Genomic DNA, 19,725 nt, shown 5'->3' on the forward strand with positions numbered 1-19,725 from the left:
TTAACAACATTTCCCCAAAATGAATCTTATTTGTAATCTTTGGATACTTTTGTATCTGTACTAGATTTAAAATAAGACTCAGTGTTGGGTTTGAATAATGTTGCCTGCACAGCATGAGTTGGACAAACAATCATTGGGGTAAAAGGGGTTAACGATGATCACCATTTTTGTGTAAATTGGTAAAGTTTTATTGACATGTGTGTTGAAGTTGTTAACAGGAAAGGAAAGTGTGACAAAGATGACCCAGGTTTCTGTTCCTTTGCGGGGACCTAGAGCAAAACCGTGTAGATCGGCCAGCTGCAGGTCCGTCAGCCCGTGCTCTCAGCTCCCTCTCACTCCCAGTGCATAATATGTAATCAGTTTATTTTAAAACATCCCCCCTGTACACAGTGCACTCTCATAACGAGTTCAGCTGTATCTTATCAAGATATGTTTTTATGTGTCAGCATTTCAGAAATAAATCAATTCCCCCTTGTTAGAAACAGAATAAAATGTCTAGTGACCCAGATGTTCTCCAAATAACATGATATTTTGTAACGCTTCAGTTTAAAGGTCCAATGTGTAGGGTTTAGGGGAATATATTGGCAGAAATTGAACATAATATAATAAGTATGTTTATTAAGTATGTTTTCTTTAGTGTATAATTACCTGAAAATAACAATCATTGTGTTTTTATTACCTTAGAATGAGCCGTTGATATCTGAATATGGAGTGGGTCTGCGTTTATGTAGTGCGCCATGTTGCACCGCCATGTTTCTACAGTAGCCTGTGACAAGCTGATTGTTGTAGATGGATAATTTGGCTCCTGCTAAAAAACCTCCTGAACAATCAACACTGATGGAGTCCTAACTGGGTGAAGTTTCAGCCGCCACTAGATGCCGCTGAATCCCCTTAAATCTTGCACACTGTACCTTTAAAACAAGTTTTAAAGCGTGAACTTTTGGCAAAGTCTGGTTTCTTCTTAGATGTTTAGATGTGCAGAGAAAATTTGAATGTCTTAGGTTTTACCTCTGCTCTGACTTGGAGAGGAAAATGGATCAAACAAAACAGCAGGAACAGAACATCTCATGAACTTGCCAAAATTCTCTTGCAGTTTCGTAAAAACGTCAACACTGTAGCAAAGGATGAATACCTAAGCAGGACTAGGCCCAGAAAAGAGAAACACAGAACAAGCACATTTTCAAATGGTATCGCATAAACAGAATCTGCAGTTCATTCTCAGGTTGGAGGACAACACCTCAGTTAACTCTCAGTTCACATTTAGAAAGTTTTCACACCACTTACACTCTTACTCAGGCTGTGTCCCACTGTTACCGGTGTGTTTTCCAACCCACGCAGCCACTCTGTACACTTCAGCACCACCCGCTCATCCACACCATGATCCTCCTCTTCCTCATACTCCACATCATCATACTTATGTCGCTCGTTCAGAAGTGAAATTTTCACAATCGAGCTTATGTCTCCCAGTTCAGCGTCAGCGTTGTTTTTAGCAGCAGCTCTGCTGGTTGGAGTGCTGTGTCTCTGTGTAGCCGGCTGATGCCTTTTAGAGGCGTTTTCCCTCCTGCGTCTGGAATCAGAGCCGCTTCCAGAAACACCTCCTCCACTTCCGGCATTTCTGGATGCTGAGTGTTGACGTCTCTCGCTATTCCTCCGCTGCAGCAGCAGAACAGCCTCAGGTGTGAGAGTCAGTGTGAAACGGACCTCCTCCTGATTCCTTGCCCTCGTCTTCACCTCTGGTTCACTCTTCACAGAGCTCTTGCTCGCAATTTTGTGCTGCTGTGTCTTAGACAGGGACTCACTCGAGCTGGAGGCAGGAAAGCTGTCAGTCTGTGATGAAGGCAGCAGTCTCTCCCTCCTCTTTGCATGCAGCTCTGTCCCTGACACTGCTTTGGCAGTGGGCAGGTGACTCCTGGGTTGGCTCTTCTTCCCCAGCTGCTTCAGGTTCGAAGCCAGTCGCTCCTTCACTGAGCTGCCTTTGTCCTCTCTTTGGACCTTTGTCAAAGTAGTTGTGGGTGAAATGTTGTTGATAGGTCTCTCCTTCCCCGTCAGTCCTGACACAGAGCGTGCAATCGAAACAGGTGGTATAAATGGCATTTTAGCAACACACAAGATCAAATAAGACAGGAGTTCAGTTTTGCGTTTGAAGTTCTGGAGGAAAAAAGAAGACACCGACGAGGAAATCGATTGACTGGGAGAGGCGAGATACTCTGATGCATCCTCGGCCATGCAGGGGTCAGCAGTCAGTGAGTTGCTGCTGGGATCCTCTAGTGTTCATCTACCGTGGAACAGCCGACATCGTGACAGCGTCTTATACCTGAGCAGCAGGAGGGTGTGGCACGGCACGCTGCAAAAGGCGTGTGCGACCTCAGACAAGGGGAATGGAGGGTTTGCTGCATCTCAAATGCTCATTACTCTGAGGCTCAAAGATCTAAAATAAACCCACACTCCTAATCCCCTGGTGTCATGTCAGCGAGGGCACGTTTACTCCACACAGTGCAAGTGCACATGCCAGCTTAATCCACACAGGATGTGGTGATGATTAGAGTGAAAGTAAAGTGGGAGGTCTGTGTAATGAGTACTGTATTGGTAATGGTAAAATCAGTGGAAAGCACATCTAAATGAAAGGTCCGGTGTGTAGGATTTATGGTGACATTTCGGCAGGCATGTTTTCTTAGGTGTATAATCACCTGAAAATAAGAATTATTGTGTTTTCATTACCTTAGAATGAGCCACTTATATAGGGAGCTGGTCCTCATCCATGGAGTTCACCATGTTGCAGTGTAATGTTTTTAAAGTAGCCCAGAACGTACAAACCAAACACTGGCTCTAGATAGGGGCATTCGCATGTCCGTTTCAGCCACTGTAGTTAGCAGCACCTCCAGCACAACCTGAACAGCATTGGAAAAACAGTGATTTTTAACGTGACGCTGCTTTATTCAGTGTTTTTACCAGTTAAAATCATAGGGTCGTTTTGTTTTGGAGAGGAGAAAACCTCTGCAGATTATTCGGTTCACAGTAAAAACCTCCTGAACTCTGGAATCTTTACTGGGAGTTCATGGGAAAAGTTTCAAATGATTGCAATCTGCAATCCTCATCGCTAGATTACACTAAATCCTACACACTGTTCCTTTAAGCAGGAAAGTCTCTTACAAATATATAGTTTTACGAACTGATAGATAGTTCTAGGTCCACTCAATAGCTTTTTCCGCATCATTTAACAGCATGTCATGAACATCAGCTGATGGGTAAAAGCTTTAAATAAACAAGTTTTCATCTGTTTTTGCTCATTTCCAGTATTTTTTTTGATTGGCACAAAATATACAAAATGTTTATGTTCAAATTCAGGATTTTTTTCCAGTTGTGTGCTCTTATTTTATAAGTCAGAAAACACGGGGACACATTTACCACAGAAATCATTTATTTGACTTAATTTTGTTACAAAACATGATTAAAATATGTTAAAAATCTCCAAAGTCTACATGACAGGAAAAAGCAAGTCTTCTTATATATTATACATTCATACATAATTGTACATTTAAGTGCAATTTAAACTCTGTAAAAGTGAAAAAACACATCGGATTCAGCTTCTGGTAGTTAATCTTATGTGTGTTCATTCACAGCACGTCTTCCTTTGTACATGGAGGACCCGTCGACAGCGAGGACATGTGTGATAGGCGTCCTTGAAATATTTCACAAAAAATGGAATCAAGCAGCATCCAAACACCAACCTGTGAGACAGAATATACACATCAGTCTTTTGAATGTGTCTGATAGATTGATGCTGGGTAAATTAGATTACCAGATGTAAGTGTTCGAATGAGTCTCTCCTCACCCGCATAACACAAACACAAGACACATGAGCCACGCGTGTCTACCGACTTGATAGGTGACTTGTGTGGTGACTTGAGTCTGACAGGACGGGCATGTTGTCAGAGCTGGAGAGCGATAGAGCACCGTTTCATAACTCACAAACTTTGGCCTGGGAGTAGTTTGAGGAGGAAGAGCAGACACTAGAGGAAAAGAAAATTCAAAAGAAGTTCTCATCTTTGTGCAGCCTTTGTCTCTCAGACGCATCTGAGCTCAATTTCACATCAATGTGAGATTTTGACCACTTTCTTATACTTTTTAAATACATCTCCTGAGACCCATCACACTCGTCCTCAGCACCTCATAATTTAAGATTTTAAAATGCTTTTTGTCCCCTCTCACTGCACTGATCTTTATTTGTCTGAAATAATACACTTTTGAGATAACAGTCGGAAAAAAACTGATTTGCTTATTAATTCGCTTGCACACTTTCAGAATGTTGTCTCAGTGATCAAATATAAGTCTCAACTCTATATTTTTATCTGTCCTCAGACTTGTCTCACTTCTGAGAAGCCAGTGGGCACAGCCAAAGAGCTCCTGCTGATTAGCTTTTCTGCAGATCAGAATTTAGTGATCTCCAATTAAGCAGCTGACTAACTATAGAGAGCAACAAACTTTTGCTTTTGGAAGACATGAGGGGGGTGAAAAAACACAGTTTTTAAGCATTACAACAGTGAGATTTTCTCTCTTTGTTTTTCCGTTAAATAGCAAAACTACCAGAGGAATTAAATCTGTATGTTTAAGTCGCTTCACACTCATGATTTACACCCTTTAGACAGTTTTAGACAATACAAATAATTAATGAACACTTCTGTACTTAAAATAATCTTACAGAAAAGTTGCACTTAACAACTTCACTTAATTGTGAACCAAGAAAATGTGACATTCGGGGCTGCTCCACACTCAAAATGGAGGCAGACGTGAGGTGAGGATGTACCTGTGAGAGGTGTGTGATTCTGGCCGAAGCAGCCGACTGCAGGAGAAAAGGAGAATGACGGAGGAGGAGGTGGTGGAGGGCTGAAAGGTGAGTGAATATGGTAGATCCTCGCATCTTGCCCTGATTTACTTTCATCTGTAAAACACGAATACAGGCAGGGTTTTTGTGAAACTGAGAAATTCAGGCCCTGCAAACCACCCAAGTTGAGAGAGTATTTTACCTGGTAAGAAGTACGGTGGAGGTGTTGGAAACGGCTCATCCACTGCTGATAATGACTCCATTTAACAATTTGGTGGCGTACCACAGAAAAGAGAGTGAATGTGTTTTGGTGTTTGCAGCCAGAAGCAGGTCATCTGGAGGTCTACCAGCTGCATGCAGAGATACTAACTGAGATCTCCTCTGATTGGTTTAAGAACCTATTACCCACAAGGCAGTAGCAAAATGAGCTTCAAAATGAGGCTGAACTGATTTGGGTGGGTTTTTTTAAGTTGTACTACATGGTTACCTTGCTTACATTTACTGCAGATTGTTTGCATCATTTTGAGGTCTCTTCATTTCATTACCCTCCCCCCTTATTTGATATGGTTTACGTGGGCACTGTTGCCAAGAAAATGCTATTAAATGACACGTGCACAGGAGAAAAGTTAACCCTTTGAAACCTGGATCGACATCACTTTTGTTGTGCTGCATTTAGATGCCTGTCACAAGTATTGAAACCGTTGAACCCTGAGCAAATTGGTGCGATTTCTTTCAAACACTCGGTGAGGGCAATGAAACGATACAAATTGCAAGAAATTTGTAGATTTACAAAATTGTCCAGGGAAAAACAATATAAAGAGAGAGAAGACAATATTAATTTGTAATTCTACAATTCTACAATTTCATTTAGCAGACGCTTTTATCCAAAGCGACGTACAACACAAGCAAGAATTTAGACTTAAGGAAAAAACCCTTAGTAAGTGCAAACAGTGCTTCAGGTGTGTTTGTTCACAGGTATTGCCGACTAGTGGCAGAAGAAGTGCCGCACCCCCCCCCCCCTTTTTTTTTGGAAACCAAAGTAATAACCATTAGCTATCTCAGCATCTGAGATTCAACAATCTCAGTATCATTACTTACGATGACAATCAACATACAACATCACACAACTCAGTGTCAGTGCTAGATGATCATTAGGTGCTGGGTTTTGGACCATCTGACTTAATCTACCCCAAAGGGCAAAGAGGAGAAGAGTCAGGTTAAGTGCCTAGGTGTTCTCAGAACAATTAAGTAATTATCATGATAACATATTTTTTTAATTCAAAATATGTATTTGTTTATTTTACTAATTTTAAGGTATTTTTAATTGTTCTTTTAATTAATTTTTGCTAGTTTTTAGATCATTGTTGTTGTTGCATATGGCCTTCATCCATGCTTTTGAAAGAAATCAAGCCAATTTGCTCAGGTTTTAACAGGTTAGCAGGACTTTAAAGATAAAGAAGTCACATCACAGCCACACTACCCTGATAAATAAAGTACAGTCCCTTAGTGGTGCATGGCTCCATATTAGCAAGTACGCAGCTTTTCAGCTCCTGTCTTCTCTCAGTTTAGTCACTCGGGACCGACTGTCACTGTGGGTCAGCCACAGCCGCTGCCTAATTATATGTGAATGTTGTCCACGCCGTGCACTAGGTGGTGGTGTTTTGTAACCGGTTCGGCCACTTTGTACGTTTCTATTTGAGCCACCGGAGGAGCTCTTTCGCTCTGGTCGTAGTTTGTGTGAGAGACGTCGACGTGAACGAGGATTTTCAGTTGAATGTAACAGCTAGCGTGATGAGGCTAAGCTAGCTGTCAGCCAGGCATCCACGGGTTTTGCTGCCGACTTAGCCACCGGATGCTCCCGGTCGTATCCTCCTGGTCGTCTTGACATTCCCTCAACATTCCTGGACGAATTCGTGTCGACTGACCAGAGTCCGCGAATTCAGGTCCATTCCTGATCTAACCTTTACCCCGCTAGCGTAACTTAGCTCGCCGGCTAACGAGGGTGCTCACTCGGAGAACCGGACTGACGAGGTGAGTTAGCATGCGGGCTAGCGGAATGTGCGGCTAGCTAGCGTCGGGAGTAAAGGCATCTCTTTGAGGAAAAACCGGGGTCTGGCATAGAAAAGGGAGGCCTTTTGGTAAACGTGTGGATAGCAACGCGTCCATATATCCCTCAAAATGAGTTATCTGATTGTCAGGCCTGTTTAACACCGGCGAACTGTTAGCTAGCATTTTCATTTACTCGCTAGCAGCGTTGAGAATATTTTGATAACGTGAACGATTTACCGAGCGAAGCAACTAACCTAGTCATTGAAATATGATAGTGGCTAGCTAAACAAGTCAACTCCAGCTCACAAAAGTGTTTAACTTGGCATGCCATGGTTATGTTAGCTTGTTATTTTAGCCAGCATTGGCTAGTTGAGGCAGCCTTTCGGTGTTTTGACCGGGTTCAGCTAATGTGCCAAAGCTAACAAATGGAATCCGGTGCAATAAAGTTCAGAGTTGTCCGAGCTGAGAAGTGTTGACGCTAACTTTTAAAATACGCTGTCATCTGAGGAGCTGTAAAGCACTCAGAGGCAAAGTTCAGCTCAGCTGCTGGCTGTGGGTTTTGTTAGGGGCCAGTCGTTAAACTAAGTTTTGTTGTGTGACTTCGCAGAGTTCCACTTAAGGACCACACCCAGACAAGATGTCCCTTCATCAGTTTCTGTTGGAACCCATCACCTGTCACGCGTGGAACCGCGACAGGACACGTAAGGATCTAATACTTCCTCCCTAATCTGAGTGTACCATCATCAACTTGTATACTTCATGCCGAAAAAGATATGGAGTTACATGTTGGGCGATGCGTTTGAAAACAAAAGACAATGGTTTACAGTCATGAATGAATGAGTGATCTGTATTGTCATTATTAGGGGGTGACAGAACATCGGCCTGTTCCATTATTGGGGCCGATATAAGGCATTTTGCCGATTAACTGTATCGGCATTTTATTTTAATGATCGCTAATGAAATTAATTAATAATAAAGCAAAAAGAATGTGCCAGCATGTGAGGAACTTTTACTTTGTAAAACCCCAGGGAGTTATTTTGATTTATTCATTTTTTTTCATATTGATCAACTTTGTGATGTTGACCGTTTTAGTTTTGACAAAACATTTGCTAAAGGCATTTAAACAAAGTTTTGTGTTGGAGATTGTTATAATCCGGATTATAGATATTGGCAGAGATTTTAATTTTTATTTTAACTGCATATCAGTTTCAAATATGGGTTATCTGTCTCATTAACTACTGATAATTGGCATCATTATTGGCCTTGAAAAAACATTATCAGTTGACCCCCAGTCATTATTCTCGGGTGCAGTGTAACTCTGTAAGACTTCTCTCAGTAGTTAAAATTAGATGTAAATGCATTTTCCAATCTCAGAAATGTTGCTTGTGTGCTGCTTCTTCAAGATAAAGTGGACGCTGAAGAACCTGTTCATGCTTTTACCCTTAGCAGACTGGACTAAATAATATTAATATTAATAATATTAATAACCCATTGTATTTATAGGCGCCTTTCAAATCAATCAAGGACACCATATAAGACACAGTTAAATACAAGCAGCAATGCATCTGTAGAACATAAAGTCAAACAATCATTAATAAGCAGTAATACCATAAAACTTCAAACAATAGCCTGGGATATTGTTTGCTTAAACCACTGACTTCAGCAGGCTTATATTTGGGACAGACGTCGATATGGGACAGGTTTTTAATTCTCACACAAAACTGTTGCTCAACAAATTTGGAAATACAATCAAAATGTGTATTTAAACCTCTTTTTTGCATCTCTCTTGTTTACTATAGTGGCATTTTTGTCTTCTTTGGTGCTCAAGGTTTCAGTAAAATGAACTGAATGATAGAACTGAGAGAGTCTTACCAAGCTAACTATGTATGTAACATGTCCGCAATGGCAAAAGTTTAAATATCTATATTTGTATGTGCAATCTAAGCAGCAAACTAAGCTCCAGTGGGGAACAACCCGGTTTTAATCAACCAAATAACTTCTATTAAAATGAACTGCATGGCAACTAGACTGGGCCTCTAAATGAGACAGGCCTATATTTGTCAAAATGTGTGAACTCACCAGGCTAGTAAAAGGGACTGGGTCTCTAACTGGGACTAAGCTTATATTTTAAGTTTTAAGGTAAATTAATATAATAACTTGACAAAATCATTGTCATAAAAAGCTAGGTATAAAATCATCTAATGAACTCATCACTGCAAATCGAGATGTATGTGTCACCAAAAAATCAGAGCGAGTATGCCAGCTTGAAAGGGGGTGTTTTTAAACAGGATTTGAAGGTGGACAGGGTGTCATTATATTACTGTATTGTGCAGACTACTGTCGTGCCTTGTTCTCAGGATCTCAGAGAAATCTTTTTTTTTTTTTTTTTTTAACTTCAGATGATCCAAAATGCAGCAGCATGTCTACTCCAGGGTTGGAAATTAACACCAGCCACGAGTCAAATGCTTGTAAAATATGCAAGTGCCAACTAGATTTGCTTCACTCACCAACCAAAAACAAAGAAACAATAGCAGACTGTTGAGTGGCTGGTAGATTTTGCACTCCACCAGCCATGGTGACGGGGACAAAGAAGTTAATTTCTAACCCTGGGCTGCTCATCCAGGCTAGATGTCGAGAACACATACTTGGATGCTCTTCATTGGCTTCCTGTTCATTTTTAGATTTTGCTTTAAGATTTTGGAACCGTTAATGGACTGACTCCTGTCTATATATCCTGTCTGATATGTTGGTCAGATACATTCCTACTAGATCCCTTAGATCCTCTACCTCTGGTCTACTAATATTAGCAGAGTAAAATTAAAAAAGTACGTTGATGCTGCGTTCTGTGTCATTGGCTCTTGTTTCTGGAATAGCTTTCTAGAGGAGGGTGAGAGATTAAAACAAAATCTTAAAACCTGTCTTTCTAGACATACATTTATGTAGCTTTTATGTAGTTTATTGGGATCAACCCTTATTTGCATTTTAATATGCATGTATGTCTGTGCATTTGTATCTCATTTACTTTATCTCACATTCTGTAATCTGTATTTTCTCCTTGTATCATGTAAAGCTCTTTGAGTAGCACTTGCTTTATGAACTTTGCTATACAACCACAGTTATTATTATTATTATTATTATTATTATTATTATTATTATTATTATTATTATTATTATTATTATATAAATCAGTGAGGAGAGCCATAATGGCTGTACAAGACTTGAAAATGTGAACAGAAGTGCAACTTTAGTCTCAAAAACAACATTGTCCCACTGTTTGTTTTAAGGATTTGTGAAGTTTTACATTGAGTTGTCCAGCTTAGTATTTGGTGCATACCAGAAACTGGTCTGGCTTGTTCATCTGTTCTTCCATCCTGTTAAAGGGATATTTCAGATTTTTTAAGTGGGGTTGTATGGGCTGCTTAGTCAGTGTATTGCACACTGTAGATAGCTGTCTGCATGTCCCAGTTTGGAGAGTTAGACATGAAAACTAAGCAATGTACAGCTTAATTTCCGTGTTTGGCTTAGTTTCCACTTTGCAAAACATTTCTAGCCACCTAAAAAAAAAAATCCCACCCACTAAAATCAATATCATTTTAAGAATATGCTGTATTTTTTAGTATATTTTCACTGCTTTACCTTGCTGCCAGACAGTGATTTCCAACAGAAAAATCAAGCTGTTATATGGCTATCTTCAAAGCCAGACTTAATTGCGAAAAATTGATTTAACATTGCTGAACACAAGATGCTGGTCTACGTGTTGATCATCGTATGACTTTGCTGTTTAACGTGGTTAGTTCAGAGTCACCAAGTCACAGAATAATACAAACTAACTGACTGATCGAAGTAGCGGTAGACCAGCAGCTCCTGCGTTCAGCGAGCAAATATTACCGTTTTTCATGATGGAGTCTGGTGGCTTTCAAGAGAGCACAGATGAGTGACTGAAAGTGTTACAGCTTCCCCTTTGAAACAGACTGACATTAAGGTGAGGCATTGAAAAAACTCTAAATGTAACGTAGACTTAAACAGATACAGAATTGTTTAGGTAGCCAAAATATGTTTTGTTGCTGACCCCATCCACAGCAGTACACTGCTTAGCTTCGTGTAGGACTCCAGCCTGCATCTCTAAACTGGCTGCACACCAGCTGCCATCCACTGAATGAATTTCATTGACTTTGGACGAGTACCTCATACAACTCCACTTAAAAAAAGTCCAAACTGTCCCTTTAACCTGCTGGTTTTAATCTTTTTTTTCTGCAGAAATTGCCATCAGTCCAAATAACCATGAAGTCCATATCTACAAGAAGAGTGGCAACCAGTGGGTTAAGACTCATGAGCTGAAGGAGCACAATGGACACATAACAGGTAATTAATCAGACTGCATAATGCTGTGTTGCTATGACAAACAAACAAACAAACGTGTCTGGAGCTGTCATTAACACAAGTCAACGCCTGTCTGATTCTAAATGATCTGTCTGTATAAAAGCTGATTCAGCTCTTGAGTGTGCTGCTGTCATACCTTAATTCATGACTGTTGCAACAGTCAGCCTGTAATTACACAGCTCCTCTTTGTTTGTGTTTTAGGTATCGACTGGGCTCCCAAAAGTGACCGTATAGTGACATGTGGAGCAGACCGTAATGCCTACGTGTGGTCTCAGAAGGAGGGGGTATGGAAGCCCACACTGGTCATCCTCAGGATCAACCGAGCCGCCACCTTCGTCAAGTGGTCTCCATTGGAGAACAAGTTTGCAGTTGGTAGTGGCGCTCGACTCATCTCTGTCTGCTACTTTGAGTCTGAGAATGACTGGTGAGAGCATTTGTTCAATCATGAGTATTTGCTGAAACGTATCTGTTGAATTTGCATACAACAATAGGCACAAGTTTATGGAAAAATTTATATTTTTGATTATCTCGCTTAATGTTTTAATTAAAGGTACAGTACTGTGGAAGAGTCTTAGGCCACCATAGATCTGTTGTTTCAGCACAGCTGTAATGATATTTTCCTCCTCACGTGAAAAAAGTTGCAGTTAAATTTACTGCTACATTTGCACACAGCAACAACCCCTTAGGCACATGTGGCAATTTATCTGTACCTGTTTGTTGTCATCTGATTTAAAACCAAGGTATTGAGTTTCTAAATGAACGATAAAGATCCAGTCAGAGGCTTGAAAGTTCCTTCTCTCCTGCCCTGCGTCACTCTGTTCTGATTCACTTTGCTGATTTATTCATTTTTTAAAAATGTTATAAGTCTCTCCGTCTGTCAAACCAGGGCAGCCTGTTTATTCATCTTCATTTTTGGTTTTTGGCACACGGATGTGTTGTGTTAAACTGAGAACAGACAGTAACAGCTCAGTTTTGCTGAACTTAACTCATGAGTCATTGCAGTCATTGTTCCCGTTTGAAACATCGCATAGCTGGATCAGATTGATTTAAGTAATTTACATATAATCATCAAGGATGTCTGGGTTTTTTTCAAATCCTCCAGGTGGGTGAGCAAGCACATCAAGAAGCCAATCCGCTCCACCATCCTCAGTCTGGACTGGCATCCCAACAACATCCTGCTGGCTGCTGGATCCTGCGACTTCAAATGCAGGTGAACGATGTCAACAGTGAAAATTCTTATAGGACAAGAGATGATGATTAAATGATTGAAAACCCGCCAACGTCCTCACTCGCTCTCTTGCTTTCTGTTCTGTTTTTCTTTTTACTCTCCCCACCCTCCCTCTCTGGCCTCCAGGGTGTTCTCAGCCTACATTAAGGAGGTGGAAGAGAAACCAGGCCCCACACCCTGGGGCAGCAAGATGCCATTTGGGGCTGTGCTAGCAGAATTTGGAGGAGCGGGTCTGTATCTGTGTCTTTGTACTGTATGTTGGGAAAAAACAGCAACCCTTTGAACTAAACCAGAGCTGCCTTTTTTCTCTTTGTGTGTGTTAGGTGGAGGGGGTTGGGTCCACTCTGTCTCTTTCTCAGCCTCTGGTAACCGCCTGGCCTGGGTCAGCCATGACAGCACTGTCACTGTGGTGGACAGCTCAAAGACTGCCAGGTATGTTTGTTTTAACCCGTAGAGGGATCCTACTTATGGATGTAACCACCAGGTTTTTCAGATTAAAGGGAGACACCCCAGGTGAATAGCATTTTTTTTTTTAAACTAATAGATACCACCATGAAACTTCCCCTGTTGATTATGTACCTTATGTATTTTTTTTTATTGCAAGTTTTTTTTTAAATTGTATATTTAATCATGCAAATTAGGCATTATTTAATTAAATATGCACTGATTTTTCTCTTTGCATACATTTTTCAGAAAAAAAATTAAACACCATATGTGCATTTGGATGTTTTCTTTCCACTAGTCTGAAAAAAGACACGGAAGCAGAGTAGCCCAAAATGGACCATTCATGAAAAAAAGTTAATGTAACTTTTTTATTTGGGGTTCCTCACCTTACACGTGCCCATGGAGCCTGCCAGTAAAGAAACAAATGTTGTGTTTGCATTCAGTGTCACTCGCCTAAACACGTATACACATATATCCTTGAGGTCTAATAAACGTATAGAGTGTATCTCCTTTCTCATAAAACATTTGCAAATCTAAATTTCAACACAGTGAATTGGTATTTTGAATGATGCGCTCTTTACATCAGTGTTTACTAGCTTGCTGTCCTCCACAAGCATTTTTTGGCATCTTACTGCCACCTGTTGATCAGTGTGGTATTGTCAGACCATTGTCAGGAATGTGCACCGTGTCATCCGTGTGGACGCTCATGCATGAGATAAACAAAACAGGCCCCACAGGGCTACTAGAGGTCAGAAACTCCACAAAATACCTTGAATTAAAAAGAATTGCTGTCTGGAATAATTTGTTTGATTAAGATTTTTTCGTAAACTACATGCAATGAGATAGATAAGTCAGAAGTGATGCATTTACCACCATATTTACCATTTTATCATTAAATAGAAGTCGGCATTGTTTTTCTCAAATACTTCAGGGTGTGCGACTGCCGGTACAATCACCGGAGTTGCAGTGAAGGAGACGATATTGGAAATGCAGGCAGTATAAGTCTAAAAGTTTTGACATGGGTGGTGACTGTAAAGTTTCAGCTACTAATGCAAGATAAAGTAGTTGATTAAGGACTGGATCTGGTACCCATTTTGTTTTCACAGCAACTAAAAATAAAAAAAAAACAGAAAATATTCACCCTCTAAACCAAACAGGGAGATAGGAAGGAGAGATTTTTCTTGTCAAGCAACAGATGTGTGTAGATAGGCAGATGAAGGCAGCCCAAGCGGTTTCATGAGCTCCAAAAAATGACAAAGCCCTCTCATGGAATTAAAATCTTCTCCCACGCATTCATCATGTGAAAAAGCAATCCATCACATTAAAAAAAAAAAAACATTCGCTAAATGAATGCAGTGTTTTTTGTTTTTACCACATATATTATTGGCCACTGTACATAAACCATGATTTGAAATGAGATCGTCTAGTCACCGTGCCAGTAAGGTGCGAAAGGTAAACGGACTCTTACATAAGAGCATGCTGTTGTCAACAAATTGCAGGTGATATGAATTGAGGGGGTGTGTGGAAGAGACACGTTCTGCCTGGAGACCTGCACACACTGCAGCCATCAAAGCCCAGTTTTTGATGATAAAAACAGTCATTTATGTGAAAACACAGCATTTTTGAATTTGTTTGTAGTATGTTGCCTGTTTAATCTTTCCTTTTATGTACAATTAAACCAGTTGATTCTCAAGATGACAATTTGTGTGTGTTTAGTCCCTCACAGCTGAAGACGGAGTACCTTCCTCTCCTCAGTGTCATTTTTGTTTCAGAGAACAGTCTAGTAGCTGCGGTAAGAATCAATTATATGTGTTCCATGCACAAATATACATTAAGTAAAGATTTACAGTATGATTTTAAATGACTGTTGTCTGCGTCTTCAGGGCCATGACTGTTGTCCCATGCTGTTCCGTTGCGACGATGGTGGAACGCTGACATTTGTGTCAAAGCTCGACCTCCCGAAGCAGAGTATCCAGAGGAACATCTCCGCCATGGAGCGCTTCAGGAACATGGACAAGAGAGCCACCACCGAGGACCGCAACACTGCCCTGGACACACTGCACCAGAACAGCATCACGTGAGTCACACTCTCTGGAGTCAGTGAAAGGCAGGATGTTTAAATGATCTAAAAACGCCTTTACAACAGTTTTCATCTTCAATTTAGATACTCACACATGTTAAAAAGTGTTCAGCTTTTGATGACACGTGAGTCGATAGAACTTATTCAAAGATGGAGTAGTTTTAGATTTTGTAAATTAGTCAAGTGTGTTATTGCACTTTTTAGTTGTTGGCATCACAAGAGTTTGTCTTTGTGCGTAAGCACAGGAGGAGTAAACAGAAGCAATTTTAATGTTTCCAGTTTTCAGTAATAAAGAAAACCATAAGGATCGAGTGTGGTCACTTTTAAAGGTTCAGCTGAGAGTTGTTTGCAATATTTTTTTCTCAATGAGTCTTGAAGGTTACTTTTGAAATGTACTAGGTTACAGATTACTGGTTCACCTGCTCAAATGCAATAACAAATGTTACTATTTTAATAACTAATAACTGGGCAATAAGCTGAAAAATGTTCGGAAATAGTTCGTTATAAAATAAATCTTCTATTATACATATAATGTTTTTATCAAGAACACTATCTTTTTGTAATTTAATGACATGAAATGTGTTACTCCCCAACACTATTGGAGACTACATATCAGAAACACCTCTCAGTATAACTCAATACAACTGAACAACACCAGACTTTAAAAAAACCAAACGGTTGAATACACACCTCTCTAAGATTATCTCTACAAATGCTAGGATTTATTGCAGAGCTGTTTTATAAAGACTGTATTCATTTTAGCTTGGAGCACCAAGCAAACTGCCAACTGTTGGTTTCTGACCCGAGAATAGAGGTAACATTATGTAACAAAAGTATTGGCTGTGAGCGATACTGGAAGCTCAGTGGAGCTTTGCAGCTAATATGTCAGTCGTATTATTATCGTTATTATTCTCAGTCTTCATTAATACAAAGATAAACTGGCTCTGCCACAAACACATGGGGTCAAACTACAGCATGTACCACATTATTTTTTGAAAAGTATGTTGCCTCTGCCTACAAAAGTCAACAGTTATCACCAGAATGTGCACATTACATTGAGTTTACTGTCTCAACTCTTTAAAACAGTTTGGTTAAGTAGTTGTCGACCTACATTTACGCTTGTGTAACTTGAGCTGATGATTGTTTGCGCTGAAACTGCTACATTATTATGTGCAGCCATAATGTGCTGCTGGAGTCTATTTGATGTCAAGCACTGAAAATAATTACATCTGTTCAGCTTGTTGTGTTTGTGAGAAAGCAACCATTTTCTTTCCTGCATGTCATTTATCAAAGGTCTTGTTCTTGGATTTTTAAATTTCATCTTAACTTTGGTACTATTGTTTATTGTAGGGACTCGACTAAGTAGATTTTATTTTAAGGATTAGTTGGGCATTTTGGGAAACAAGCTCAGTTTGGTTGAGAAGCAAAATTTCACTTTTATATCTGAACAATAAATATAAAGCTCCTGGCAGCAGCTGGTTAGTTTAGCTTTATGGGGGAAGCAGGGGTCAAATTGTTCAAAAAATTTCGTTATCAATTTATCAGCGTCAGCAAAAAAATTTGGAAATTGAAAAATTGAAACTCATTGAATCTCGTCGGCTCTTTGTCGTGCAGGGATCAGCTACTTCAGACACACACATTTATTTGTTTTTATTTATTTAGGATACTCTACTCATTTTTTCACATTCCAGTTGCAATGTTTGATTATTATTAAGAATTAAAAGTTCTTGTATTGTGTACCTGCAGTATTCCACTATTACATGATCTTTATGTCAGTGGCATAAAAAGGTCCTAAAATGACATTAATATCCAGGGTTCATATGATCATGAAAAACCTGGAAATGTCATGGAATTTAAAAAATGGAAATTTTCAGGCATGAAAAAAAACAGAAACAGAAATAAACCTAGAAAGTTATAGAAAAGTCATGGAAATTTGCTTTGTGAGTAACTGTAAAACAGAGTGTATATCCTGTATATGTGGTATCAATGTTCGGGCAGATCAAACATGTCACTTGACGTTTCCTTGTTCTCTGCGTGAGTAATGTCATACTCTTAACTGAGTTGCTGCTTCTCTGTAGTCCAGATGTAAATTCACGTAATGCCAGGAAAATGCCAATCTATTAATGTGTGGCTACACTTGGACAAGTATAAGGCATGAATCAACTCCCGTTACTGGTACTTTTACTGCTGTGACCAGCTGCAGAGGTACTATGGGCGCTAAAGGTGGCTAATTCTCACTAATGTTTTCCTGGTAACTGTTTCCACAACAGCCAGCTGGCTCCCAAATTTGCATACAGGGAACTCAAGTGCTCAGATACAGTGTATGTGCTTTTCTGACTGGCTCCTCATTTTCGGTAACTGACTGATGCATTTTATCATGGATTTTTATTGGTATTTATTGTATAATGTTACACACAGATGTTTCAAGAAATGCCAGAAGAGAAGGCATTGAAATTTATAGGTAAAAATTGTATATGGACTTTGAATATTGTTCACCCAGTGATTTCTGGGACAGTGTTTATCATCCGCTAAAAGTAGTCATAATGACAGGCCGAGTCAAAATGTAAAAAAATGTGCCTACCAGCACCTCAACATTGAATAACAACTTTTATCTCACTTTTTAATCCCTACAAAAACTAAAGTGTAAAAATAGCCCCGACATGACTGCTGTATGTTGGTTGGGCCCGGTGCCTTTTTGCTCCACTAATGTATTTCCCAAAATGTCAAACTTTTCCAGTAAGGATCAGTGTCATCACACTGTAGTCATGGCAATATAGTAAAATCCATCATCATCATGTTGTTCCGTATTTTATCTTCTTCACCTTTTTAAAACCGTCTGTATGTATCTTGGTGTCTGGTCCATAGCCAAGTGTCTATCTATGAAGGAGACAAAAGGGATTGTCGCAAGTTCTGCACCACAGGCATTGATGGAGCAATGACCATTTGGGACTTTAAGGTACAAACACACACACACACACACATTCAAATCCCCTTCATGGGGTAGTTTTCCCAGATCTCCATGCTCTAACTCTCCATGTTTCTGTGATTACTTCCTCAGAGTCTAGAAGCTTCTATCCAGGGTCTCCGCATCATGTGAAGAAATCTTGTAAATGAATGAAGAAACGCAGCAGGCCTCACTTCTCCCCCTCGCCCCCCTCCCCTTCCTCTCCCCTCTCCACCTCACCCCCTCCGCTCCTGCAACGCAGCCAGTAACACACATTACTGACCACCTAATCGAGTGTCTGCTGAAGCACTGATCAGACCATAACACACTCTTGCGGGTGTCTGAGAAAACAATCTCGCACACACACTAAAGTACACACATACACTGCACACACACAAACTGAGCTGACGTGTGACATCACTGTTGATTTTTTTTTCTCGTTTGTTTGTTTTTAAATGAAGGTTAACCAGGTGTCAAAGTGGGAAGGTCCTCTGACACGTATTAAAACGTGACGTGAAATGTGTGTTTTTATGTTCTCTAACCTCCTGTACCAAAAGTTGAACACTAAAAGGTGCGTTTTATCCAAAAGTCAGACTGTATTCCACCTCAGATCAACCGTAACATGATCTCTGAATATCAGTGTTTAGTAGAACGGAGGACGTGATGCTTTGCTTCCTGGAGATTAGTAAATATTCTCCAGCAGGTGAAGTCATTGTTTCGATTAGGACCCGGGTTATTGATATTCTGAGGTCATGCTGCTGGTTGGCGGCACAGAGCCGTAAAGGATCTGATGGTGGAGAGAGAAAGCAGCTGTCTACACTCTGTACGGAGTCACGGCTGGCCAGCACTAGGCTCTGTAGCTTCTACACTAAAACCACACCAGATGGAGGATTTCTATGTAACTGATCATGAGGTAGACATGAAATAAAGATGAAGTACATTTACAGTACACAACTCACACGACTGTTCTCTTCCTTTGTCTTGTAGATGCACTTAGCGGAGCTACTAGTTTTGTTTTTTGTTTTTCTAATCTGCACTCCTTAGTTATGCTTTTGTGTAAGTTCTTTGGCGTGGAGGGCTCAGATTCAGAGTCCCCGTTAGCAAGGTTTGGTTCCTGAAACGTGAGATGAAAATCAGTGTGTGCAGAATGGCTTAAATTACACAAGGAGGTAGCTGGGGAAGAAACCCTCTAAACCTCCACAGCCATGCTCTGATCTCTAAGGCTGTACATTGGTACGGCTACGCTTTTAAAGTCCACTGTGTAGGATTTTGGGGCATCTAATGGCAGAAATAGAGTTTACTACAGGCGAGGCTGGAGTTTACCGTGTTCACCAGAAGAGTCCGTGTGAACTGTGGTATTCACCATCTTAAAAAACAGAAGTTTTCAGAGAGCTCCGAGTTCACAACTTCCTAAATCACAAACACAAACTCAAGCTCCATTTGAACACAGCACAATTTAATCTCTAGATGAATATGTGCCTTTAATGTGTTAAAAAAAATAATAGTAATTGAGCTAATAGTTACTGAGATAATTCATTTTTTACCCAAGTTGTCCTTTGACCGACATTTATACAAACAGTAATGATGCTTATATATAATTTATTATTATAATTTATGATCATATAATTCATGATGCATTCCCACAATTCCCATATTCGTTTCATTATCAAGGTTTCTACCTCCTTTTACATGTAACTTTCTTCTAACTTTCTTCTTATTAGATTTACATGGAAATTATTTAAGAAGTCCCAGGATCATGGTGAAATGTAAAAAAAAGA

General features: G+C 40.0%; 3 protein-coding genes across 3 annotated transcripts; 1 reads left to right on the forward strand and 2 right to left on the reverse strand.

The window, feature by feature from the left end:
- Nucleotides 1-1,260: 1,260 nt before the first annotated feature.
- On the reverse strand, nt 1,261-2,226 carry LOC148189977 (uncharacterized). The gene has a single exon (XM_088075829.1). The coding sequence runs from the start codon at nt 2,224-2,226 to the stop codon at nt 1,261-1,263; it is 966 nt and encodes a 321-aa protein (XP_087931955.1).
- A 1,174-nt stretch (nt 2,227-3,400) lies between these two features.
- LOC121942608 (lipopolysaccharide-induced tumor necrosis factor-alpha factor homolog) lies at nt 3,401-5,221 on the reverse strand. The gene is made up of 4 exons (XM_042485863.2): nt 5,025-5,221; nt 4,805-4,939; nt 3,833-4,010; nt 3,401-3,728 (listed from the first exon to the last, which is right to left on the reverse strand). Exons 1-4 carry the CDS (start codon nt 5,083-5,085, stop codon nt 3,611-3,613), a joined length of 492 nt encoding a protein of 163 aa, XP_042341797.1. The 5' UTR covers nt 5,086-5,221; the 3' UTR covers nt 3,401-3,610.
- A 1,187-nt stretch (nt 5,222-6,408) lies between these two features.
- Nucleotides 6,409-18,905, forward strand: arpc1a (actin related protein 2/3 complex, subunit 1A). Its single transcript, XM_042485193.2, has 11 exons — nt 6,409-6,853; nt 7,479-7,572; nt 11,129-11,233; nt 11,453-11,675; nt 12,354-12,461; nt 12,606-12,709; nt 12,803-12,911; nt 14,640-14,715; nt 14,807-15,000; nt 17,869-17,959; nt 18,062-18,905. Exons 2-11 carry the CDS (start codon nt 7,509-7,511, stop codon nt 18,098-18,100), a joined length of 1,113 nt encoding a protein of 370 aa, XP_042341127.1. The 5' UTR covers nt 6,409-6,853; nt 7,479-7,508; the 3' UTR covers nt 18,101-18,905.
- The last annotated feature ends 820 nt before the right edge of the window (nt 18,906-19,725 follow it).

This window comes from Plectropomus leopardus, chromosome 3, assembly GCF_026936395.1.
Source record: "Plectropomus leopardus strain MGB_pleo_1.0 chromosome 3, ASM2693639v1, whole genome shotgun sequence".
NCBI classification, from domain to species: Eukaryota; Metazoa; Chordata; class Actinopteri; order Perciformes; family Serranidae; genus Plectropomus; species Plectropomus leopardus.

Excerpts from the sequence above, each read along its gene's own strand:
- LOC148189977 (XM_088075829.1), bottom strand. The coding sequence starts at position 2,226 with ATGGCCGAGGATGCATCAGAGTATCTCGCCTCTCCCAGTCAATCGATT.
- LOC121942608 (XM_042485863.2), bottom strand. The coding sequence starts at position 5,085 with ATGGAGTCATTATCAGCAGTGGATGAGCCGTTTCCAACACCTCCACCG. Across the intron at positions 4,940-5,024 it reads TCCACCGTACTTCTTACCAG|ATGAAAGTAAATCAGGGCAA; the intron begins GTAAAATACTCT and ends CGTGTTTTACAG. Across the intron at positions 3,729-3,832 it reads CTTGTGTTTGTGTTATGCGG|GTTGGTGTTTGGATGCTGCT; the intron begins GTGAGGAGAGAC and ends TCTGTCTCACAG.
- arpc1a (XM_042485193.2), top strand. The coding sequence starts at position 7,509 with ATGTCCCTTCATCAGTTTCTGTTGGAACCCATCACCTGTCACGCGTGG. Across the intron at positions 11,676-12,353 it reads TTTGAGTCTGAGAATGACTG|GTGGGTGAGCAAGCACATCA; the intron begins GTGAGAGCATTT and ends CAAATCCTCCAG. Across the intron at positions 12,462-12,605 it reads TCCTGCGACTTCAAATGCAG|GGTGTTCTCAGCCTACATTA; the intron begins GTGAACGATGTC and ends TCTGGCCTCCAG.